The sequence below is a fragment of the Hemiscyllium ocellatum genome, chromosome 21, assembly GCF_020745735.1.
Source record: "Hemiscyllium ocellatum isolate sHemOce1 chromosome 21, sHemOce1.pat.X.cur, whole genome shotgun sequence".
Taxonomy (NCBI): Eukaryota; Metazoa; Chordata; class Chondrichthyes; order Orectolobiformes; family Hemiscylliidae; genus Hemiscyllium; species Hemiscyllium ocellatum.
The window spans coordinates 63,242,459-63,269,031 of NC_083421.1; the positions used below are offsets into that span (position 1 = coordinate 63,242,459).

Here is a 26,573-nt window from a genome sequence, read left to right on the forward strand (position 1 = left end):
CACCTGTACCTTCTGTGTAATTCGATGTAATTGTATTTTAATGATCAGGGATGGAGCTGTTTGAAGAAGCTTTGCAAAAGTGGGAACTTGCCCTTACCAAACGGAAGAGGAGTAGTTCGGAGACAGAAAGAAAGAATTGTCTGATGAACCTGGGAGCGAGTGGCGCACTTGGGGACGGCTGTGAGGTACACCACATAGAGTATTAACTCTGCAGAACAGTAATACCTTCCTGTGGTTGTACAGATGTCTGAGTAGCGGTTGTGAGGTGGCTTCATTGGTTTGTGGTGAGGAGCCAAAATATTTTGCCTGCGTTGCCAAAGTGATCATGTAACTGCAGCATACGTGTTTCTGTGTGGCACTGAAATCAGAAATAAAGCTGACTCTTAATGCCGCCACTCAAACTGGCTACTCTGGTTTAGACCAGTGCTTGGCGGATACATTCTGAGTTTAACGTGCTTCTGTGTTAGGGCTTGTGGTGTTCGGCATAGTGTCCTGGAGAAATAACCATGGAGGGAGGTGACGGACAAGTGGTATCATTGCTGGACTGTTAATCCAGAGACTCGGAATGTTCTGGAGACCTGGATTCTAGTTCTGCCAGGGCAGCTGGTGGAATTTGTCAACAAAAACATAAAATTAAGAGGCTACTGCTGACTATGAATCTATTGTTAATCGTTGGAAGAACTAATCTGTTTTGGGGAAGGAAACAACCATCCTTACCTGGTCTGGCCTCCATGTGACTCCAGAGCCACAGCAGTGTAGTTAACTCTGAACTACCCTCTGGACATTTAGGGTTGGGCAATAAATGCTGGCTTATCCAGTGAAGGCTTCATCCTGTAAATGAATTCAAATGAGAGGTGGTGAGTTGACAGTGTTCATTTGCCTGGGGATTTAATAATAACCTTTCTGTTGTTGAGAAATAGATGTTAGACTCTCAGTGCAGTCTATTCGGTGATATGCCCTGGATTATTCAGAGGGAAGAAAGAGAAAAGTTCATTTTTGAGCAAATCTCAATGGATTATGAACCCTGACTATGTTCCTCCCTTTCATCCTCTTAACTCAGTTCACTGAGGCCTGTTGTCATACCTTACCACCAACTTGGTTGAAATCACAAAGGGACTTCTGGTCTGTGACTCAGTGGGAAACCCTCCAGGTTGGGTGAGCCGAACCTGCCACTTGCTCAGCCTTTGTTGTTAGCAAGTCCCACTGGGAACGACTGTAGGAGCCTCCGTGCCAAAATATGACTCCCTGTAGACTTTGTTCCAAAGGTGTTCATTTAGAAGGGTAGAAAGGAACATGAGTTGAAGTTGAAATTAACAAAATGTAAATGATTGAACAGGCACCAAGAAACAAGGAGTTTTCACAGAAGCTGGAAGCCCTCCTGAATCGAGCATACCGGCTACAGGAAGAGTTTGGGGAAACAGTACCTTCTAATAGTGTACTAGCTGATTTTGGTAAGTGCGTTCTTTAACTGGGAAGAAATAGATTGGATAATTACTGATTTTCAACATGACTTACACAGTACCGTTGCATAGAAGAAACCTCTTTATTTTGTTATTGCCCAGAGTGTGTTGGGGCTCTGGCCCTTCCATATGCAGAGGATTCTGGACGATATTATCTTGATGATGATGTCAGTGTGACGTCTGAAGATTCATTCTTTTCAGCAGCAGAGGTGAGCTTTCAGTATCTGCTGTCAAGTTGAGTTTTTAAGATGCTGCGTTGATCCAAAAACAGGATGTAGCAAACTCAATCTCTTCAGATCTCTCCAGTCTTTGCAACACTGAAGAAGGCCATTTGACCCATTGCATCCAGCATGGCCCTCCCCCTCTTGTCCTTTTTTACCTTCCATCTTCCTGAAATTGTTGGCCTAGTTTTGTGAGACGATACACAGGTACCTAGTTGCACTCCTCTTCCCCGGGTGGATGATTTTCATGAGGTTTTCCAGATGTTTGTGCATTGCTTAAATTGTGAACCATCACATTTGAGTCCAACACCCTTTTATCCTATTGCCCCAATATATGCCTGTTATGATCAGGAATGTGTTAACTTTTATCCAATCTGTCAGTGTCCGAATACTGATAGTGGCAATATAGCTAGTTTCCCTGACCATTGGTTATAGCAAATTGTTATTTATGTCCAAGAGCTTTACACTGGCTCTGAACCTCCCCTAAGAGCTATAATGGCTGACTGACTAACTGGTGCAATCCAGGATGATAGCAGAGTATCAGCCAGATGGTCCCTTTTAAAACAATACCAGGTCATGGCATGAGTTTGGGATCCTTCCATAATGTCACCATCTATAACTCACTGATTTCACCAGATTTAATATTTGCAATGTAATTTCACTTTGGCATGCTTGAGGAAAATTGTATCTCAGCAGTTTTTATGTCATCTATGTTGATCATGGTTACTGAATGTAATTGACTGTTTAATTTCTGGCCATTCCGTGCCCATCAACCAACATTCATCCAGTCTGCTTTGACAGTTTGATCGTGGCTTTGTAAACTTGCAGCCTTTGATACGTTGCTGCAATGACCGGATCAGTCAGAAAATCTTTTCCTCCTCTAACACCACGTTAGAAATTTGTGATGGTACCATTTCCGCAAACCAGCAAGAGATTTTATTCACTGAATTGAAAGACAAGCCAGCATTAGCTTTTCTGTTCATTATTGCAAGGTGCTAGGTGCATGCGATAACACCAGACATAGGAGCAGGTGTGGGCCATTTGGCCCATAAAGTTCTGTCTGTCATCCAATGGCTGATCTGATAATTCACAACTGCACTTTCTTCCCCCATCCCCATAAACCTAAATTCCCTTAACAGATAGGAAATCTTGTTTAAAACACCAGGTTTTTGAATTTGTAGCAAAGGTTTACAGTGCGATGTAACTGAAATTATATATTGAAAAAGACCTGGATTGTTTCTCTCATGAAAATCACAAAACCTTTTTTAAAAAGTTACATTCTCAAGCGCGCTTTAACAATTGGTGTCATGTCGGCCCAGATAAGGGATTGAAGGTGTTAACTCCCTGTGTGAGGCTGTCTGTGCCGCAATGGTCAGACTGATTCTAATCTAAAAAACAGATTTACAGAATCTTGCATGGATTCATGCAGTTTTTGAGCAAAGTAAAACTGCAAGTACAAATTCACCCCACAAACTTTTATGTGTATGTGTGCCGACATGACATGAATTGCTAAAGTGCACTTGAGAATGTAACTTTTCAAAAAAGTTTTGCGATTTACATATGAAAGAAACAATCCGGGTCTTTTTCAATATATAATTTCAGTTACATCACACTGTAAACCTTTTGCTATAAATTCTGTGTCGTACAATCTTTATTCTCCACAAACATCTGAGGAAGGAGCACCGCTACAAAGGCTAGTGCTGCCAAACAAACCTGTTGGACTATAACCTGGTGTTGTGATTTTTAACTTTGTACACCCCCGTCCAACTCCAAATCAGGAAATCTTGTCTCAGCCTTGAATATACTAATCAGTCCAACAGTAAAAAAAATTCATAGATTCGCCACCCTCGAAGAGAAAATCCTCCCCTCACCTCTGTCTTTAATGGGTCCCCCCCCTTCCTTTTGGTCCTAAAGCGTCCTACAAGAGGAAAGAGCTGCTCCACACCTAACTTTTGGAATAGAGTTGACAGCTCTTTTCTAACAGATGAAAATGTAAACTGTAGCCTTGGCTCACCCTCTGGTGGACAGTGTGGAGAAGGGCAGTAGAATTCTGCCTTGTCTTTAAGGCTGATTTTCTGGTTGTTTTATCTCCGTGCTGTTTGTGGAACCATGCAAATTGGCTGACCAGTTTGTATACATTACAGCAGTTACTCCAGTACTTTATTGTCTATGATGTATTAAGAGATGTTCTGTGCTTGTAAATGGGGTGATTGAGATGCTCCCTACACTGCCTTGCTGTGTGTAGGTCGATTGCACGCTTGCCTACGTAACAACAGAAGTCTTTTGGTACATGTTGAACTTTTCATTGATTTGTTTGTTATAAATCTCATTAGAAATTTGAGAAAAAACTTTTTTTATACAAAAGACTGAGATGAATGTAACGTAGTTACATCTGAGGAAAAAGAAGAGAAAGAGGATATGGTGAAGTGGATAATTTATTTTAGATTTAGATTTTATTCTCGTGTGTTCTCAAGTACGGTGAAAAGTGCATAATGTCGCCACACAAGGTACCATCTCAGGTACCATCGGGAGAAGTCCAGAGTCTGGGCCTAGGTAGTCCAAGGGACAATCAATGGTGTAGTGATGAAGATTGGCATATCCAGAATTGGAGGAAGGCAGAGGTCTTTGAGGGTTGTAAAGCAAAAGAGGGTTACAGATCTGTGGCAAAATTTGAAAACAAAGGTGAGAATTTGAAAGTGCTGCTAGATGTTAAGCCAGTATAGTAATCACTGGCAATGATGGGTGAATGGGACGTGATATGAATTAAGATACAAGGCAGCAGAGTCTATGGTTTTGCAGCGAGTGCGAAGTGAGAGGCTGGCCAGGGTAGTCATAATGGTAAAGTCTGGAGGTAACTGTCGTCCTTAGTTAGCCCTCTGACCACAGGTTGAACCTGGCACCCTCTCATCTAGTTGAGTGCAAGTGTTATCTAATGAGGCCTTTGAGGGAATTTATAGGGATCTTCCAACGTGAAGTTAAACTGCTTAAAATAGATTCAGCAGCTGTAAGCAGAGTGTGAGAAAGGCCAGTTCCCCTTCTGCATTTCGCTCTGCCAGAAGCTTCCAGGTCAGATTCAAATTACAATGTTTCAGATTCCGCTGATGAACATTGGACATAGAAGGACATGTGGAAGAAGAGGAATGTTGACTCAGGGAACTTGTGTCCTAACGCAACATTTAAGCCATCATGTGTGTTGTGCAAAAAAAAATTTAAATATGATCCATACTTCTTTTATATCTGTAGCTATTTGATTCTTTATCATTCGATGAGGAGAGATTTCAGTCGTCCAGATCATCTGCTTTATATGAAGAAGCCATGAGGATTGTTCAAGATGACCAGGTCGCCTGCCGATCATTCAGGTGTGTGGCTAAATTGTACCTTTGTCTGCTTGCTGCTTACCTGCACAATCCCCCATTTCCCCCCCCCCGCCCCCACCGCTGCCAATTTCCTGCTCTGTTAGGGGGTATTTCTGCAGCAATATATCTCCAGGGGTGATGTGGACAGCTTTCTGGTGCCCTGTTACAGTGTGGGCTTAGCTTGTGGATTGTTGGAAGGGCAGGTGTAGAATCTCTACTCTATCCTGTCTTTGCCCGTGCATTTTTCCCAGCAGTTCTTGCTGGATAGTTATCACGTTTTCAGCTCTGTTCTCATATCCTTTGAAGCCTCACCTGTCCTTATCACTTTAACCCTCCTCTGCAGCCTTGGAAAAATCTTGCTTTGTTTCAGTTCCAGCCTCTTGTGCATCCCCGATTCCCTTTGTCACACCTTTGATGACTACTCCTTTAGCACCAAAGGTGTACAATTCCTTTCCTAAACCTCTCCAGCTTTCTGTCTTCCTCTAAAGACCCTCCTTAAATCTTTCTTCCCCTTACTTTGTTTGGTGTAAAAAAAAAAAAAAAATTCAGTCTGATTTGTACTGCTCTGAAGCATTCTCGGTCATTTTATTGTCTTAAGTACGCTGTATAAATACCAGCTGCTACTTGCTGAAATCAGACTCTGGGTTGTCCCAGTGGTGAGCGCAGGGCTGAGGCAGTGCTGCCCGTCGTTCTGTGTCAGATTTAACTTGCTTTCAGTCCCTGATAGAGCTGACAACTGTTTTGTGTGTTGCAGAACGGAGCTCCTGGAATGCTACAGCGATGAGGATTTCCTGGCGAAGCTACACTGTGTGCGTCAGGCATTTGAGGTAAGCTTGATGATGCTGCTCATTGTGGGAAGGAAGCATATGTTGTATTGAAGAAAGCTAATAGCATGTTGGCTTTCATAACAAGAGGAATTGAGTACAGAAGCAAAGAGGTGCTTCTGCAGCTGTACAGGGCCCTGGTGAGACCGCACCTGGAATATTGTGCATAGTTCTGCTCTCCAAATTTGAGGAAAGACATTCTGGCTATTGAGGGAGTGCAGCATAGGTTCATGAGGTCAATTCTTGGAATGGTGGGACTATCTTACTCTGAAAGATTGGAGCGACTGGGCTTGTATACTCTTGAGTTTAGAAGGCTGAGGGGATCTGATTGAGACGTATAAGATTAATAAAGGATTGAACACTCTGGAGGCAGGAAACATGTTTCCGCTGATGAGGAGTCCCGAACCAGAGGACACAGTTTAAAAATACTTAGAACAGAGTTGAGGAGAAACTTCTTCACCCAGAGAGTGGTGGGTGTATGGAATGCTCTGCCCCAGAGGGCTGTGGAGGCCCAGTCTCTGGATACTTTCAAGAAAGAGTTGGATAGAGCTCTTAAGGATAGTGGAATCAAGGGTTATGGGGATAAGGCAGGAACAGGATACTGATTGAGGATGATCAGCCTTGATCATAATGAATGGTGGTGCTGGCTCGAAGGGCAGAATGACCTACCCCTGCACCTATTGTCTATTGATGTGTTAGGCAGGTGCAAGAGGGAGTTCCTCAGTTCGTAGAGGTGTCTCTTCAAGGTGCTTATATTTAGTGTAACAGGGAGGGGGATAAAGTGAGGACTTGGTTTGTGTATGTTCTTTTTTCCCCTCCATGTTGTACAGTCCTGATTGTGTTCTAAGTTTGATTCGGGGCCGATAACCCAGTTGTTTGCTACCAAGCAGATATGGGGTTGTGACCCAATTGAGGCTTTTCAAACTTTGAAGGAGCTCGAAAAGGTATATGTAGGGACGATGTTGCCATTTGAAGGAGAGTCTCAAGCTAAGTAACATAAGGATAGTCATTAATTAGTCTAATGGAATTTATGGAAATATTAAATAATTCATTGTCACCATTCCCTGGCTAAAGCCTGTGGAACTCGACCATAGGGAATGGTAGAGACGAATAGTGTAGATGTATTTTATATGTTTTAATATCATTTAGTTTAGATTTTGGATTTGAGTTAGTGGCATGCGAGTTTAGCTGTGTCTGAAGGAGTTTAATGATTTAACCTGTAAGTATTTCTTGTAGCTATGATGGTTTCTTTTAAAACACAGTATTATAGAGAGACTTTATGGAGAGTTATTGTTTACATTGGGATAGTTTAACAGTGAACAAAATAAATAGTGTAGTGTATAATTCTTTCAGATAGAGGATTCTGGAATTGTTTTTTTGGGACTTATGAGAAACGCCCATAGCTTGAGGAAAAAGTCTTTAGTTTCACCTTGGGGCAATTTTGCAGGAGTCTTCGCTGAAGCTGAATGTGTGAAACAGATGCTCTTGAGAAAGGGACATAGTGAGGTAACCTTTTTCTTAACGATCTTAAACTAAGGAATTTAATTTATAAGTTCCAGACCAGAAATGTTTGGTTAAAACCCTGAAGGGATTATGGGGGATGGGGGGAAGAAATCAAATGTAAGTCTATGCATTGCATTGAAGGTGCACATGATGTAATATGAAGAGCCCCAACGGCAAGGATGTGAGTTAGTGAGTTCTTCCTCATTGATGTCTTGCCTATTAACGGTTGGGTTAGATAAAGACTGGCAAAGGCCTACAAGAAAGATGCTGGCTGGCTTGTAATGTATACAGATGGTTGAAGGAAGGGACAGTAAACAAATACATTGAAAGGTGGTATCACTCCGAGATGTGGGGTCAGTATTTCAGACACTGGAATCAATGTTGTGGTTCTGTTTGCCGAACTGGGAGTTTTTGTTGCAAACGTTTCGTCCCCTTTCTAGGTGACATCCTCAGTGCTTGGGAGCCTCTTGTGAAGCGCTTCTGTGATGTTTCCTTCGGCATTTATAGTGGCTTGTCTCTGCCGCTTCCGGTTGTCAGTTGCTGTCCGCTGCAGTGGCCGGTATATTGGGTCCAGGTCGATGTATTTGTTGATAGAATCATTGGATGAGTGCCATGCCTCTAGGAATTCCCTGGCTGTTCTCTGTTTGGCTTGCACTATAATAGTAGCGTTGTCCCAGTCGAATTCATGTTGTTTGTCATCTGCGTGTTTGGCTACTAAGGATAGCTGGTCGTGTCATTTCGTGGCTAGTTGGTGTTCGTGGATGTGGGTTGTTAGCTGTCTTCCTGTTTGTCCTATGTAGTGTTTTGTGTGGTCCTTGCATGGGATTTTGTACACTACATTGGTTTTGCTCATGCTGGGTATTGGGTCCTTTGTCCTGATGAGTTGTTGTCTGAGAGTGGCTGTTGGTTTGTGTGCTGTTATGAGTCCTAGTGGTCGCAGCAGTCTGGCTGTCGGTTCAGAAATGCTCCTGATGTATGGGAGTGTGGCTAGTCCTTTGGGTTGCGGCATGTTCTCTTTCCATTGTCTTTCCCTTAGGCATCTGTTGATGAAATTGTGTGGGTATCCGTTTTTGGTGAATACCTTGTATAGGTGTTCTTCTTCCTCTTTTTGCAGTTCTGATGTACTGCAGTGTGTTGTGGCCCTTTTTGAGTAGTGTCCTGATGCAACTTCGTTTGTGTGTGTGTTGGGGTGGTTGCTTTCGTAGTTCAGGACTTTGTGTGTGGCTTTCCTGTATACCTTTGTGGTGAATTCTCCGTTCGGTGTTCTCTGTACCATCACGTCTAGGAATGGGAGCTGGTTGTCCTTTTCTTCCTCTCTCGTGAATCGGATTGCTGTGAGTGTGGCGTTGATGATCCAGTGTGTGTTCTCTATTTCTGTGTTTTTAATGATTACAAAGGTGTCGTCCACATATCTGACCCAGAGTTTGGGTTGGTAGAAAGGGGATGAAATGTTTGCAACAAAAACTCCCAGCTCGGCGAACAGAACTACAACAACAAGCACCCGAGCTACAAATCTTCTCCCAAACTATGAACTGGAATCGATTCTAATTCCTGGTTGGGAGCAGTGAAGGAATTCAGAATAATTTGAATAATCAAGTATTTTAAAGCATGTTTAAAGTTTATTCCTTTTGAAGAATACAACAATTAGGGACAAGGTTTAAAGTTTGGTTAGTCAAAAGTAAACAGGAAATTCAGGCTAGTTTTTTTTGTGGGTTAGTGAAGTAATGTCGATCATTCGCAGTCATAGTGGGACAGAGAACCATAGCATGGTTTAAAAAGACATAGCTGGGAAAAGGGACACAAATATGTTAGTTCAAGAATTACAGTGGCCTGCTGAGAGATTTGGAAGACTTGGTTCACTGGACAAAAGGTTGCCCCCTTGTCCAATACATTACTTTGTAGTCTTATCTCCGAAGGGCTAGAGTAATGATGAGGCACCTTTTCCTGCTCTTAGGTGCTATTCATTTGGATGTCTGCAGTTTTCAAGTGAAGTGGGGAGGCAAGGGTTTGGTCTGGCTGTGATTTTTCTCTAAAGTGGATTTGTGCCATTCAAAAAAAGATTCGCACATGATTTATTGAGCGCTGTGTGGTGAAACTAAACCCCATCAGAAATCTGTGGCTTTAACTGAAGAGGGAAGGAATTTTAAGAGAGTAACATGCCTATGTTATAGGGAAGGAGGTGAGGGTGATCTGTGAGGAAGGTACCTTCTGTTAAAAAAGTATATTTCATCCCTAACAAGTTAAAGACTGAGGAAAGGTGAATTTGTAAAGCACTTTTTAAGTCTGATTTTCTACTGTAAGCTTCAACCCTGGTCTGTAGCTACTCTGCACCTGTGGTATTAGATGATACACCGTGACTGCTGGAAATCGAAAATTAAAGCAAAGTACTGAAACCATCAGGCCACATTTTTCTCACAAACATGAAAAATTACTTTGTTTTCTCTTTGTGTGCATAATCTCGGCATGCTGAATATTTCCAGGATTTTCTGCTTCTGCTATATTAGATGACATTAGCAGTTTGGGAGTTCTGACGTGCACTATGGGGGCAGGCACTTGTGAGCTGCTTCCATTTCTAATGAAACTGTATTTTTGTCACAGGTAGTGCTGCAGGATGAAGCAAACCGGCTATATTTCAGTGAAATTGGGAAGCAGATGATTACAGGACTGATGTCCACTGCAGGAAAGGTAAGACAACAGGCCCAAGCCCACAGATATTCTGTAATTTGGAACTTTGTGATTTAATGTGATGAGATTTTGGGATTCCAAGGCAGTCCTGGCGTTCTGGTAAAGCTGTGTGTGACCTTTTTAAGTTTTTTTGTAAATCCTGTTATGCTGGAACTTGTTTCTTGTTGCAGTATGTGCTGTCAGCGTGTTTGCACTGGAGCGGGTCCAGAGGGGGATTAACAACAATGTAACCTGGATGGGAAAAGTGCAGCCATGAGCAAAGATTGGATTCACTGTGATTGTTCTCCTTGGATGTGAAGATGAGGGCAGATTTGATTGAGATGTACAAAATTGGGAGAGGCCTGGATAGACTGGATGGGAAAGGACTTTTTATCCTAACAGAGTATCGGTGAATAGAGGGCATAGGTTTAAAGGTTAGAAAGAAGATGAAAAATTTTTTATTCGGGGATGGTGGTGTCTGGAGCTCACTTCCTGAAAGGGTGGTAAGATAGGAAACCCTTTAACTTTTTAAAGTATTTAAAAAAGGTAAAAACGTCATCGTCCTACCATAAGGCTCGTCTGCAATGAGAGAGAGATGATTGGTGAACATAGCCTATAGAGAAATGGATGAAGAAAATGAGATTAGGCTGGTTGGCTTATTTTTTGGCCAGTAAATGATGGGCCAAGTGGCCTCTTTTCTGCGTGGAATTAAAAAGAGTAACAATTTATATCTGTTGTTTCATTTAAATGTTTTGCAATTCATCTTTAAAATAATTGGAAGTCAGTAGATGAGGGCACAGTTGAACTGTATGGTATCTTTATCTAGGTAAAAACAAGGCCTGCAGATGCTGGAAACCAGAGTCTAGATTAGAGTGGTGCTGGAAAAGCACAGAAGGTCAGGCAGCATCTGAGGAGCAGGTATCTGGCTATGATGGGTGTTCTAACATCCTGAATCACAGAGTAATATGAAACAAGGACAGATTTCAGCAGGTCTGGCAGTATCTGTGGAGAGAAATCAGGCTTAATGTTTCTGGTCCAGTCACCCTTCCTCAGAATTGAACCATCCAATCTATCCGGGTCCCCCTCAGTTTTGTGCATTTCAATCAAATCTACCCTCACATCTTCTTATCTAAGGACAATAATCACAGCGAATCCAACTTCAGATCCTGAGGAAGGGTCACTGGACCTGAAACGTTAACGCTGATTTCTCTCCACTGTTGCTGCCAGATCTGCTGAGATTTTCCGGCAATTGCTACTTTTGCTTCTGATTTTCGGCATCTGCAGTTCTTTGGGGTTTTTTATTTTACAATGTAACATACTTGGATAATGGACCTAACGTCTGAATTCCACATGCTCAGGATTCCTGATGAAGGGCTTATGCCCGAAACGTCGAATTTCCTGTTCCTTGGATGCTGCCTGACCTGCTGCGTTTTTCCAGCAACACATTTTCAGCAGTTATTAGTCTTATGACCAACCTTGCAGTGTGAGGTGCTGAGTGGTTGATTTCTCAGCTGTGCTGGTGACAGTTAAAATGTTTGAGGAAGGAGGTACACCTAGGCAGGAACTAAATCTGATATTCTCATCATTATGATGTAATGAAAAGAGCAATCTCGCCTTCCTTTCCTTGACTCTCTTTTCCTATTGCAGAATGTAAATAGATTCCATGAGACCTACCACGAAATGCTGCAGTATGCAGCAAGGGAAGAAACCTGGGCGATGACCAAGAGAGAGCTGGAGGGGCGAGGGGTAGGTCCCGAAATCATTTTAGTTGCTATCTGATTAGGGCCGGAAGTGAACTTCCATTCAATGTTTTGCTGATGTGGTTATTTTAAATGACTGGAGCTGATCGTATTACAGAACCTTATTGCTCATTCACGCAGGTATACACCAGTGAGAGGCAGCCTGTGCTGCGGTGAAGTTTAGAGGGGGACATTTACATGTCTTGCTTGGAAAGAATGAAATATTTATTCAGAAGTGCAAGGGCTAATTACATCTGATCAACCTGAATTCCTTGCATTCCCAAATCATGTCTTTATAGACTTGGTGAAGTTGTTTGGGTCCACCTGTGAGGTCCTAATTTTCACACTGTGATCTTTGTAAATTATGGGCCCCCCATTATAGAGGGGCTCGAACAAGGGGTCATGGTCTTGGGACATGTGAGAGTAGGCCATTTGAATTGAAATGTAAATAAATTTCTTCATTTGGGGCATTGAACCTGTGGAATTCTCTGCTGCAGATGGCTGTGGAGATCAAATCCCTGAAATATATTTAGGAAAGAGGGAGATTTCTGGAAGCTTGGGGGAGAGTGCAAATGAATGAGATAGAGGATCAACCATGATCTTGTTGCATGGCAGAGTGGGTTTGATGGGCTGAATGGCCTACTTCTGATCCTATTTTCTGTTTTCCTATGTTTCCCATCTCTACTTTGTGATGGCGATGTTACCATTGTTGTGGTTCTGTTTGCCGAGCTGGTAATTTGTGTTGCAGACGTTTCGTCCCCTGTCTAGGTGAAATCCTCAGTGCTTGGGAGCCTCCTGTGAAGTGCTTCTGTGATGTTTCCTCCGGCTTTTATAGTGGTTTGTCTCTGCCGCTTCCAGTTGTCAGTTCCAGCTGTCCGCTGCAGTGGCCGGTATATTGGGCAAACCAAACAGCGAACAGCCAGGGAATTCCTAGAGACATGGCACTCATCCACAGATTCAATCAATAAGCACATCGACCTGGACCCAATATACTGGGAAGACCAGAGCTAGGGACCATCAATATAAGTGTATTTGCTGCTAATTTCAGTAGGGAATTTAGCAGAAACTTCTTTACCCAGAGAGTATGACAAGGAGTGATTGAGGTGAGTACTGTTAACACATTTACAGGGAAGCTGGATAAGCACGAAGGAGAAAGGGATCAGATGATGCTGGGATAGTGTGAAATGAAGACTTGTGGGAGAAGACCTATGTGGAGCATAACCTAGTTGGCTGAATGGCCTTTCTCTATCTCTTATTGAATCATTAGTAACAGATTATCTGGCCATCGTCTTGTTGCTGTTTTTGTACCTTGGTTTCACACACTGTTTCCTACAACAGAATTGTACGTAAAGTAGTTTGTGATGTCATGAGGTTATGTGAGGTGCTGTATAAACACCCTTTCTTTCACTCATGCGAGAAAACTTGTGTCTACAGGTTGTGAGCATGAGCTTTTTTGATATTGTATTGGATTTCATTCTGATGGATGCCTTTGAAGACTTGGAAAATCCTCCTTCATCTGTGGTTGCTGTTTTACGGAACCGCTGGCTCTCAGATAGTTTTAAGGAGACGGTAAGTGACATTGACCTACGTTACTGCACTGCAATGATTGTAGGAAAGATGATTCATCAGCTACGTGTGTTGCAAACAAATGAATTAATCTAACTCTGGTGGTCACCCTGACCACTGAGAGAGCTCCAGAGAACTTGAATTCCAAAGCTGTGCAAGTTGTGTGGATTGGACATGCTAAATTACCCATACTGTTTAGGGGTGTATAGGTTAGGTGTGTTAGCCATGAGGAAGACGCAGGGTGACGGATGGATTTGGGTGAGATGCTGTTCAGAGGGTCGGTGTGGACTTGTTGGGCCAAATGGCCTGTTTCCACACTGAGAGGATTCTATGGCTGTGTCAGAGCTCGGGGATACTGAAGGTGCTCTGGACTAATAATGAGCTTTAATTACTCTGTCACATTTTTCCATGCTCTTCCCCACACTTCCCTTTTGTCATGTGTCCCACGTATGTCTCTCTGTGCTCTCTTTCTGTTGTGATAGTTTTCCTGGTGAAGTGAAGTTTGAGGATGGATGATGATATTGATTCAGGGTTTACAGAGACCATTCAGTCTATTTTTTGAAGCAAGGCATTCTTATTTTTAATTCCATCTTTGTTATAAATTACAATGGTTACATTTACAATGAAGCTGTCCACGTTAATTTGTCACTCTGTAATTAACCCCCTCTCACTTGTTTTAACCCCTCGCCCTACCCCACCTAACCAATTGGGACATTGCAGTGTCTCCAGTGGCCAGACACTGTGTTTTATGTTGAGACATATTTATATGGAGGGATGCAGTATTTACTATAGTCATGCGAATGTGTGCTGACCAAAGTTAACAGAAGGTGCGAGTGTCAGATTTTCAATATCTTTAAGCCATTTAGATATGTCAAAAGAGCTTTGTTTACTTTTTATGAAACATAAGACAAAGTACAGGTAATCCTTGAATAATGTGGCTGTTATGTTCTTGGAAATCACCTATGTTAAGTAAAACTGAATTGTTGGAAAGATGTGTTTCCATAGGAACCCATGTAATTTTTAAAATATACTTGTGGGACTTGGGCTAGGCCAGCATTTATTGCCAATCCATAATTGCCATTAAGAGTCGATCATGTTAGCAAGCTTTTGAGAAGATTTGTAACTCAGGTGGAGGTTCTGGATGTAGGTTTGCTCGCTGAGCTGGAAGATTTGTTTTCAGACATTTCGTCACCCTACTTGGTAAAATCTTCAGTGAGCCTCTGGACGAAGCAGTGCTGGTGTTTCCTGCTTTCTATTTATGTTGATGTCATTTCCTATGGTGATGTCATTGCTGTTCTTTTTCTCAGGGATGGTAAATGGGATCCAAGTTGATGTGTTTGTTGATGGTGTAGTCAGTGTTCCCTTGACTGGGTTGATGCTGATTGATGCCGACGTGAAGATTGATTTAAGGCATTAATGAACCAGATGAGCTTTTCCAATAATCAAGTGTATTTATGGTCATCATTAGACTCTTAATTGCAGAGCTCCGGTTGGAATGCCATGCTTCTAGGATTTCTCGTGCATGTCTCTGTTTGGCTTGTCCTAGGATGGATGTGTTGTCCCAGTTGAAGTGGTGGCCTTCCTCATCTGTATGTAAGGATACAAGTGAGAGAGGGTCATGTCGTTTTGTGGCTAGTTGGTGTTCATTTATCCTGGTGGCTAGTTTCCTGCCTGTTTGTCCAATGTAGTGTTTGTTACAGTCCTTGCAAGGTATTTTGTAAATTCCATTAGTTTTTGCCTGTTGTCTGTATAGGGTCTTTCAAATTCATTAGCTTCTGTTTTAGTGTTGTGGTGGGTCTGTGGGCTACCATGATCCCAAGAGGTCTGAGTTGTCTGGCAGTCATTTCCGAGATGTCTTTGATGTAGGGGAGAGTGGCTAGGGTTTCTGGATGTGCTTTGTCTGTTTGGATTTATTGCTGAGAAATCTGCGGACTGTGTTCATTGGGCACTCATTCTTTTTGAGTACATGGTATAGGTGATTTTCTTCTGCTCTACATAGTCCCTCTGTGCTGCAATGTGTGGTGACTCGTTGAAATGTTCTGATGCAGCTTCTGTGTGGATGTTGGGCTAATTGCTTCTGTAGTTCAGTATTTGGTCCATATGCGTTGTTTTCCTGCAGACACTGGTTTGAAGTTCCCCATTGGCTGTTCACTCTACTGTGACATCTAGGAATGGCAGTTTGTTGTTGTTTTCTTCCTCGTTAGTGAATTTTATGCCAGTAAGGGTAGTATTGACAGTCTTGAAGGTTTCCTCTAATTTATTTGTTTAGTGATGACAAAGGTGTCATCCACGTAGCAGACCCAATGTCTGGGTTGGATGGTTGGCAGAGCTGTTTGTTCGGGTCTTTGCATTACTCCCTCTGTTAAGAATCCTGATATTGTAGATCCCATGGGTGTTCTGTTGGTTTGTCTGTAGGTTTTGTTGTTGAAGGTGAAGTGGGTGGTAAGGCATAGGTCCACTAGCTTGATGATATTGTCCTTGCTGATGAAGTTGGTTGTGGTTTGGGTCTTCTAATAGTGTAGTCAGTGTTCCCTTGACTGGGTTGATGCTGATTGATGCCGACATTAAGATTGATTAAGGATATTAATGAACCAGATGAGCTTTTCCAAAAATCAACAATGTATTTATGGTCATCATTAGACTCTTAATTGCAGATTTTTATCAAATTCAAATTCGACCATCTGCCATGATGGGATTTGAAGGAGGGGAAGGTGAAGACCGCAGATGCTGGAGTGTGTGATGCTGGGAAAGCACAGCAGGTCAGGTAGCATCCAAGGAGCAGGAGAATTAACGTTTCAGGCATAAGCCCTTCATCAGGAATGAGGCTTGTGGACGAGGGGGTTGGGGTTGGGGGGAAGGTAGCTGAGAAAGCGATAGGTGGATGAAGGTGAGGGAGAAGGGGATAGGTCAGAGGAGGGAATGATGGACAGATCAGAAGGGTGGTGCCTGTCTCCCCGATGTAGAGGAGACCATGTCGGGTGCAACAGACGCAGTAGATGACATTGCTAGAGATGCAGGTAAATTTCTGATGGATGAGGAAGGATCCCTTGGGATCTTGGATGGAGGTGAGGTGAGGGGAGTGGTGTGGGTGCAGGTTGTGCACTTCCTGTGGTGGCAGGGAAAGGTGTCAGGAGTGGGGTGTAGGCTGGTGGGGGGCATGGACCTGACCAGCGAGTTGCGGAAAGAATGGTCTCTCTTGAACTGGTCTTGTATACCCTTGAGTTTAGAAGACTGAGAGGGGATCTGATTGAGACATATAAGATTATGAAAGGATTGGACACTCTGGCAGCAGGAAACCATGTTTGTTTCTGCAGATGGGTGAGTGCCGAACCAGAGGACACAGCTTAAAAATACGGGGTAGACCATTTAGGACAGAGATGAGAAACTTCTTCACTCAGAGAGTGGTGGCTGTGTGGAATGCTCTTCCCCAGAGGGCAGTGGAGGCCCAGTCTCTGGATTCGTTTAAGAAAGAGTTGGATAGCGCTCTCAAAGATAGTGGAATCAAGGGTTATGGAGATAAGGCAGGAAGCGGATACTGATTAGGAATGGTTAGCCATGATCACATTGAATGGTGGTGCAGGCTCGAAGGGCTGAATGGCCTACTCCTGCACCTATTGTCTATTTGAGGTGGAATTGGTCCTTCTGGGAACAGATGAGGTAGAGGAATTGGGAATGAGGAATGGTGTTTGACGGGATTAGAACCCAGGTCCCTAGAATATTAGCTGAGTTTCTGGAATAATGGTCTAGCAATAATATCACCAAGCCATCATCTCTTTTTTTTTTCCCGATATTTGCGTTATGTTCCAGATGTCATCAGACACCTTTTTAACAAATTGGGTCTTCCTGCTATTGCCATCATTTCACGACTTAGTGAATAATACTGCCTCCCTTCCCACTACTAGAGAATGGCATTGATTAATGCTGTCCTTTCATTGGACATTTCAAATAAGGATCATGTCAATTGCAACAGGGGTTTGTCGGTATTAGTTGGTTCTGCTATAATGCGTGTTTCTTCAACATGAATTGGCTATAACACGATTGAAGAATTCAGATCACTGTTTCTAGAACATGAACTTTCCTTATCTGTATTTGTTATAACACGATTCTGGCCCCATTAGTTTAAGTGGGGTGACTTTTGCAAGATTTTCTTATGACGCGGAATTGCACAAGAATGGAACTATTGCATTATATCAGAACCGACTGTACATTTAAACCTATAGGATTGGAATTGCTTTATAGCAAATACAGGTAAGGAAAGTTCACTTTCTACAAATAATGGTATAAATTCTTCAATTGCGTTATCGCCAATTTGTGTTGAAGAAACATGCGTTCTAGCAGAACTGACTGTCATTATAAATATTATCCCAGAGGTCGCTATTTAAAGTAAAATTAACAATTTTATTCTTTAAGTCCAAAAGAGAACATTAGACAACTCTTTTCTCTCAAACCTATCTTTTACCTCCCACTCTACAATACTGGTCTGATTTTTAAAAAAAATCTCTGATTAAAATTTACTAAAAAAACATGTTTCAAAACTGGTCAGCTTTGTCGATTCTCCTTTGTAGATTTTCCTCTAGGTCGGCTTCAGTGTTGGTGCTACATAAGTTTTCTTATGGACAGGTACTTTACAGAGAGCTATTCGGCTCACAGTCTGTACTTGTTGGTGATGGTGGCAGTTCTTCCCCCTAACTGTTGAAAATGTCCGGTTTTATACCCCAAAGCATCGGATCATTTCATTTGTTTGATGTCATCAAAACATTAAATTCCAATTCGATTGAATTTTGGTATCTGGGGCATAATTTAATTTGGCTGAATTTGAATTTGTTTTTGTTCCATGGCAATGTGGCTCTAGCTATTTGTTTCAACTAAATTTTATTTTTTAAATTGTTCAGCACACGTGCTTACTAACTTCCTCTCTCTCTTGAAAGTACAGTACACACCTACACCTTCATAACAGAAGGAAATCTGCATCTTTACCTTGTTGGGCTTGCATGTGATTCCACAGTGACAGTAATGTGGTCGACTCTCAGCTGTTCTCTGAAATAGTCCTCGCATTTCCTTCCGTTCAAGGCAATCAGGAATTGGCAATGAATGCTGACTTTGCCAACAACATCCACACCCTTTAAAAAGAAAACTGTTTTGACTGTTCTGATTTCTTCAACTCCACAGGCCCTTGCCACAGCTTGTTGGTCAGTGTTAAAAGCAAAAAGGCGACTGCTGCAGGTCAGTAAACAGAGGGACACAGACTGGGGGAAGAAACAATGCAATAATTATAAAATACGCAATGTGTGTGGCATGCTGTGAGCTTAGCGAAAATGGAATAATATTTGGCCTAAAATTTAAAATGAGTGATACTCTTAAGATTAGTTTGTGGTGATTACATTGTGTTACCTCGTGCCTATAGGTCCCTGATGGGTTCATTTCCCACTTTTACTCCATCTCGGAGCATGTAAGTCCTGTCCTTGCCTGGGGCTTTCTCGGACCAAAACAACACCTCTGTGAAGTTTGCACTATATTTAAGGTAAGAAGCTTCTTTTAAAATCTCCTTGGTCACCCAGTGTATTGGAGATGAGGGCAAGAGTGCTTACCCCAGGGCCTTCTCAAACATTGATAATTTTATTTAATTTTCATCTCACATTAAAAAAAATTATTCTGGGGTGGAGAATGACACTGGAAAGTGTTATTCATACTGAGTTATCCCTTGAGAAAGTGATACTTGGCTGACTACTTAAACCACTTGTGTTGAAAGGGCCTGTTAGAGAATTCTAGGTTTTTGACTCACTGGTGTTAGAACAGCAATATAAGTCAGAGTTATGCTGGCCACTGCTAAGAGGCTCACAGAGCTGCACATCATTGCAAAGTCCAAGGTATGAGGCTAACATGATTCCATCATGTTTTGCAGTTTCACGTTTAGATTCCATCACGTTTTGGGTTTGAGGGACAATGGGAGGGGGGTTGTTGAAAGGGGGTTGTAAAACAATGAAAAACACTATTTTCCATCTTCCAATCACGTTGCTTTGCTGCTGATGAGGGAAAAGGTATGAGCAGCTGATGCTTCTGCTTTCATCACAGCTAACAACCCCTTTGCCCTTCACACAGGGCCTCTATACGATCTGTTCCCCTTGCTGCTGCACTGCCTCTGTCAGATCTATTTTTAAAAAAACATTTTCCAGCCCTTTTCATTACTGAAGACTCCTTATACTGTAATGATTGTAATGAGGTCAGCCGGATAGACCTCAAAGAATGAGTTCCCTGGCTGAGGCTGTTGATCTGATCCAAATAGGGAGCCCTGGCTGACAGATATAAACAGGAGTGGTAGAGGTTTTGTTGACTGAGGGAGCTGGATCAGTGTCGAGGACTCTCCATGTGTAATTAAAGGGGGACTTGGTGACAGGATACTGGCCTCTGGAGTTATTTCACATACTGTTTCAAAACATTATCTTTATTTCTCTCTCTCTGAGTTTCTCCAGCATTTTCTGTCTTTGTTAGAGATTCAATTTGCCCATTTAACGAAGTTAGAATTGTCCTCAATATTGCCACCCAGTGGAACCTGCTGTTATGATAGAAATTCAATGCAGAAATAAATAAATCCTGTAATTCAGAGAAAGTGGGTAGGTAGGGATGTTTCCAGTATGCTTTACAACTTGTTTGTTGTTTGAATATTGTTTTTATGCACACTTATTGCTTTTTCTTATAGCAACAAATACTTCAGTATTTGAAGGACATGTTTGATTTGGACAAAGTGCGATACACTACAGTGAATTCACTGGCGGACGACATTGTACAATTATCACGCAGACGCAGTGAGATTCTCCTTGGCTACCTGGGCGTTGATGCAATAACAGAAATGAATGGGACGTTACCCACTGACAATGGACCTTTGGAAGAGGCCAGTCTTGTATGAAACTTGGACACACAGGTTTTTTTATTTAAAATAAAAAAGCGATTAATTTTTGCAAGAAACAAATAACTTGGCACTAAGAATCAGTGACCTGTATCTGATTCCTGGATGATTTCCCATCTTCCCCCATTTCCCACCTCTGTTTTGAGGAGATTATTAAGAATCTTGATCAGAATACTCCCTATACATTACAATTGTCTCTTTCTGTTGAATATCAGCACTTTGATATATCATTGGTTGGGGACAGGAAGAATGAAGCATTATTCTTGTGAATCTAGTCCATTGCGGAGATGTTCGCTGATGGAGATGTGCGTTCTTGAGAGCAAATTCTGAGGCTTGCAGGATTAGGAGTACACTTCCCTCCAGATTGTGTTTAATTTGGGGGTGTGTGGCATAGTATCAGCCTTGCTCTTTAAGCTTGGGTGGAACAGTGCCTCTCTGTGGTGTGGTTGATTTACTGCACTGCCTGGTCTGTTACTGAACTGTATGGATTGTGAAATGTGAGTTGCGAGTGGCAGATATCCAGGATTGTAAACTGAAACACGACAGTTGGCCTTAACATCTCCTGCCTTAGGAGGAAAATGCTGATCCTCAGTTTGTGCCTGCTATTTCTCTTTGCCCAGCACATTACTGTCGGGTTATACCGTGGGGAAGTACATGAGCACTCATTTCTTGATAGCCGCTGTACAAAGAAAATGGCTAAATGTTTGAAATTTCAAAGCACTTATTTTTTAAGTACTAACTTGGAGTCGAAAAAAACAGGCAACTAGTTTTGTTTCATTTTTTTCTTTTTGAAAAAGACTGATTTTAATGTCAGTCTTGTCAATGATTGCATTGTAACCTGTGCCACCATCCACCACCTTAGCTGGCAACACTATAGGGCACAGTTGGGGTCAGGGCAAAGATAACTGAATCACGGAACATGTTGCTTTCTCTGTAATCCTACACCCTGCACTCTCTGGAACAGGAGGGTAATAATCATCAGGGTATTAAGAAAAAGCTGCAAATAGTGACCCCACTATCCCAACCAGAATTGGTTAAATCCCCTGTTGGTCACACATAGAGACCATACTGCTGCAAGTGACTAGGATTGTTGTGACTCTTAATTACTATTCTGTATTTACTCACCACACACTGTATTTTGCTGGAGAAATAATCTTGTTTCTCATATTTTTCCATTTTACCATTCATGAGAAAGGGTGAATTGCTCACTTCTGCCCTCTGTTCCCCTAAGGCTGTCTGGGTATACAGCATGCTGGAATGTACTGCAAGGACATAAGCCAGTTTTGCCCCCTCGGATGCACACGGTCTTACAATGCAATAAATAGGCAGCACAAACAAAAATATGAGCGATCATTGCTTCCAGCCCGAAGATCCTCTGACGTGGAATCTTTGTCCCTAAATTGATACACCACCTGAAAAACCTTGGGGGCAAAACAAACTCGTGGACTATCTTGTAATTAAATTGTTTCTCTTTAGATCTTGAGTTCCTTTTGAAATTGTTAATATGTAATAATTTTAATTTTGAAGAATGGACTAAACGTAGTTCAGGAAATCTCCTGAAAGTTTCCTTGTGGGCTCAAAGTCTAAATCAAAGTTTTAAGTGAGTTTGCACTGCTTTTTTTAAAAAAAAAATTACATTCAATTACATTTTCTCCCCCCACTTTTGTATTGTCTCAATGTATGCCTCATGCTGTGATGGGAGTGGTTTTTGATTAATCAAATCTCTCATTCTTGTCCCTTTTCTCCCTCTGCCAGTTCAGGTGCACATTATCACCAATGAGACATGGTCCTTGGTGTCAAACATTTCATAGCCCAAATAATGCTGTGTGAGAGGTGGAGGGGGTGAGAGGAGGGTTCTCAATGTGCGTCAGGATTGTTTAAAAGACCAGGTGTCTTATTACTCAGGTTTGTATAATTATATTACTTCTAAACCCTCCAAATGAAGAGGCCTGATGCACTTGTTAACAATGGTTTATGATCAATAGATGCCAACCTGAAACAGGTCTTTTGTCTATTTGAACTGTTGTCTCAGAGAGACTTGGAACAAATCTGTTTATGGTGAACAGCATCAGCAACAGAAAGTCTGTTTCTGCCTTTTGGAGCAATTAGGATCGTGCTACACCGACACTTACAGAAGGTGAGACAACTCACTAAAGATGGACAGGTCTGTGTGTGCTTTTAAAAGGAAAGGCTCAGTGTCAAGTTTTGTGATTTTTCTGTTTTGAGCTTTGGAATTTCAGACCAAACCCTGTCCCCGATACAATCAGTTCCTTGGATAATTACTGATTATTGTTCTTGCAAACTGAATTTAACTGTCTGGTTTATTGTTTCCAACAATGTGTCATGGAGGCTCCTTATAAATTAGCCACTGTATGTTTTCCAGAATGACATCCTGTTGATTATTAAAGGATTTATAATAGGACTACTGAATGTATTAAGATATTAAAGAGAATAGAATTTTTAAGCAGTGATTTCTATTGTGTTGAAATTTGTAACTGTTTCTTCTTGAGTTGTCATTGAGGCTTATGGGAAAATAGTGGAGGTCTGGTCATGTATTTGTGACATGCTGTTCAGGAAACAAAGTGGTTGGTAGTTTGGACAAAATACACTAAGGGCAGGAGTCATTATCTAGAGGAGAGTCCCGTTAGTGTTAAATGGGTTAAAGAAATTACAAAATGCAATCGCTTTTAAATAGAAGCTATCTGCTTGAGGGCTTGGGTATAATAGTGATCTTATTGGCTGTATTCTCCATCAGTTCCTGGGTTAGGAACCCAGCTCTGACCAGATGAAATTTCATTTTGGTAGGTGTGAGGTTTCTGGATGTGATAGAGATCCAGGCTACCCCAAACCTAATACATGAGGGTTCATCTTCCTGCAAAGGAGACTGGAGTGGGACTAGTGTAGTCAGGAGTTCTGTGTTGCAGCTGGGCATTGAAGTACATGGCAAGTGAAGCGAGCCTTTTTAGACTCTGCATCTTAATGGAAGGTATACTTGACACGGGAGTACTTGACAGGACAAGATGGAGTTGAGAGTGTGGCGGATTCCTGATGAAGGGCTTATGCCTGAAACATCCATTCTCCCGCTGCTCAGATGCTGCCTGACTGGCTGTGCTTTTCCAGCACCACACTCTCGACTCTGATCTCCAGCATCTGCAGTCCTCACTTTCTCCAAGGACAAGATGGAAGAGAGGCACTTTGAATCCAAGTCTATGTGGGTTCACCAATTATGAGCTAGCTTAGAAACTGTACTGTCAACAACAAAGCTTTCTTTTTGATAATGTGCCAGGAAATTGTCATGTTCAATAAAAGTCCAATTGCCTTTTTTTTAAACAAAGTAGAGCAAATTTGGCTACATAGAAATCCGATTTGCTAACACTCTTTTATTTTGTTAAAGAAATCTTGCGCCAAGTTGAACAAAATTCAAACTCTACCACCTCTAATCTCGGCCTAGACCAGAGTTTGCTGACTTTGTAAAATTGTAACTGTTTTAAAGGAAGGATATATATCTCTACAGCAGATTTCGTGACCTCAGAAATCCCAAAATGTTTCAGTGATTGAGCACGTGTTAGAGTGGTCACTGTGTAAAATAGAAAGTATTGGAGTCGTTTTACACACAGCTAAATCTCACAAGCGGGACAATGATGGAATAATCTTTTCTGCATGATAGTCGATTGAGGACAAAATATTGGCCCTAGCACCTGCTGCCATTCAGAATAGTGCCAGGAAGGCCAACCATCTAAATAGATAATAGGAGGCTCTGGCTTAATGGTTCAGTTAACCTAAAGTATCTGCAACAGTGCTCAGCCCTCAGTGATCTATGGGGAGTGTGAGCCTAGAATTTGATCCTGAATCTCTGCAGTGGAAAACTAATTCATTCTAACAGTTACCGAAGGTCATAGAGCTTCCCGTTGCTGATTCACTGAGAATGTGCTTTTTGGCAATGATTCATAGGTAATATGGCCACTGCTCCCCAAGCCTCCTTCATTGCCTGTGTATCTTGCTGTTCCCTACATCTGTGGGCTTACCTTTATGACTCGGCTAGATGTGAGCTGGGATCATTCTTGTCATTCAATGTAATTCTATTCCTACCAAGTTGGAGAAAGCAATGGAAGTCCATTTAGAAACCGCTCTCTCTCTCAGTAGCAAAACCATCAGACCTCTGGTTTCTGCCCCACTTTCTCTAAAGAGCAACTACTTGTGATTTAAGATCGCGAGGTAATGTGGGTAAAGGTGCCCATTATTCAACCAAATGTAGGAGCAAATTACTGCAGATGCTGGAATCTGTACTGAAAACGACAAATGTTGAAAATCCCAGCGGTCAGACCGTATCTATGGGGAGAGCAAGCTAACGTTTTGAGTCTACATCAGAGTGTACCCTGCGAGGCCAGCGTGATTTCTCAAATCTTTCTCATATTTTAGCATCAAAATCTTTCCTGGGGTGAAATTTCCCATTGCTGACACTTCTTTGCAGGAAAAGCTTGCTTTTAATCTGTGTCCTATTCCTACCATTGAATTTAAAATAATATCTAGATTTAACCTTTTCCATACTATTTAATATTGTCTATTTGTAGGCTAGCTTCCTTTTCAGGCTGAAAAGTCTTTGTCACTTAATTCCTTTTCTCTTGTCCAAATTCTGGAGAATATTTAATTCTTACCTTGCTGTCCATGACTAGAGCAGAATGCTGCCTATGCACTGTGACCTGATCATAGCTCTGTATAACTTGATCACAACATCCTTTGCTTTGCATTCATGGTTGTTTTCGGTGACTTTAAATTTAATGTTCTCTTGGTTTTGATTGCTGTCCTGTTTTCGTTTGATGTCTCTAGCAGTGACTTTTATTGTTTACAAAGCTAGCAAGACATTGTTGGATTTTGTTCTGTTAATTCCAATATATTAAGTTTTACTTGAGAGAATTGAAATGTGAATCAGGTTTGGAAAAGATGTGTTTACATTAGTTATTGATTGAGCTATGTCAACCCAAGTGAGGGCTATTAATCAGCCGGGAGTTTGTTTGCATGTTGTTGTAGTTAAAGAACCTCGTTGATCCACATAGTGCACCCGCAGACACCATTCTTCCAAGCTCTGTGCTTACAGAAGTATGAATTTTATTAATCTTTCCTGTAGCTCTTTCTGAAAGCCCAGTGTACCAATTATTTCTGATGCAGGCTAATGTGTAAGAGAATTAGGCACTTACTTAACACTCACTGTGCGTGTCACCCTCGTGTCGGAATGGAGCTCGTTGGGTTTCACAACAGAGATATGTTTTGTAAACTATACCTCATGAAATACAACCTGCAAGTTTGGAGCCAATTTAGGAGAACTGTAAATGTTGGTGGTGAGAGTAGAAGTGATGAGAGTGTGGTGTCCAGGGTGAGTGAAGGAGAGGAACATTAAATAGAGGAGGAAAGAATAAAGTTTTGTCATGTTTGTACACCTTTTAAATGAGCATAGGAGATGGCCTGGAGCAAGTTACTTGCCTGACCCCAGTTTGTGGGGAGGTAAGTTTTGGAACATGGTTAGTACTTACAGAAGGAGGACGACAAAGAAGTCTAAGTGGCAATCTGATGATGTGGATGCATTAGGCCCAATTTCTAATTTTCTGTACACATGCCTGGTTTCCCTCCAATCAAATCGCTATTTTAATTCTTGTAAAATATGTCACCAGTTGAGTACTGCAAGGTGCTGAAGGCGTAAGTAAATGGTTTGACTTGTACGTTGTCTGAAGATGCAGCTGAAACAGCAACAGCAACTAAACTGGACTTAAAAGAACTCACTGGACAAGTAACTGATAGCAAAGCAAGTGCTGTAGTATAGACTAAAACAATTACCATGTGTTGCTGGTTAAAGCACAGCCGGTCAGGCAGCATCCAAGGAACAGGAAATTCGACGTTTTGGGCCAGAGCCCTTCATCAGGCTCTGGCCTGAAACGTTGAATTTCCTGTTCCTTGGATGCTGCCTGACCTGCTGTGCTTTAACCAGCAACACATTTTCAGCTCTGATCTCCAGCATCTGCAGACCTCACTTTTTACACTAAAACAATTACCATACCAATATTAGGTCTTTCTTTACCAGTAGCCAAGCCCAAGGCCTATCTTTGCTGACTCCATACTTGCTCTCTGAAAAGTGTCATGTCTCGACCACTATAGGCTGATCCAGATATCAGTAGAGACTATACCTTCCTGCCACCATTTCCTGGATTGACTATGAATTTTATAGTTTCTCATCTTCATGAGGTTTCTGGTTAGTTTTGTTCATGATTTAAGGCAAAATTGTTGTATTGTCTGAAATTGAATTAAGTTTGTCTTGTATTGAGACTTAGACTGGTTCCATTTCAG

General features: G+C 41.8%; 1 protein-coding gene across 2 annotated transcripts in view; it reads left to right on the top strand.

Moving 5' to 3' along the window:
* Nucleotides 1-26,120, top strand: part of miga2 (mitoguardin 2) — a 51,543-nt gene extending 25,423 nt beyond the window's left edge. For both annotated transcript variants that reach the window (XM_060841616.1, XM_060841617.1), the window contains exons 7-17: nucleotides 49-185; nucleotides 1,337-1,451; nucleotides 1,563-1,669; nucleotides 4,925-5,040; nucleotides 5,792-5,864; nucleotides 9,963-10,049; nucleotides 11,676-11,774; nucleotides 13,202-13,336; nucleotides 18,503-18,556; nucleotides 18,738-18,854; nucleotides 20,031-26,120. In XM_060841616.1, the coding sequence (XP_060697599.1) occupies nucleotides 49-185; nucleotides 1,337-1,451; nucleotides 1,563-1,669; nucleotides 4,925-5,040; nucleotides 5,792-5,864; nucleotides 9,963-10,049; nucleotides 11,676-11,774; nucleotides 13,202-13,336; nucleotides 18,503-18,556; nucleotides 18,738-18,854; nucleotides 20,031-20,237 (1,247 nt within the window). In that variant the 3' untranslated portion in view covers nucleotides 20,238-26,120. The remainder of the gene's footprint in view (nucleotides 1-48; nucleotides 186-1,336; nucleotides 1,452-1,562; nucleotides 1,670-4,924; nucleotides 5,041-5,791; nucleotides 5,865-9,962; nucleotides 10,050-11,675; nucleotides 11,775-13,201; nucleotides 13,337-18,502; nucleotides 18,557-18,737; nucleotides 18,855-20,030) is intronic.
* Nucleotides 26,121-26,573: the final 453 nt, after the last annotated feature.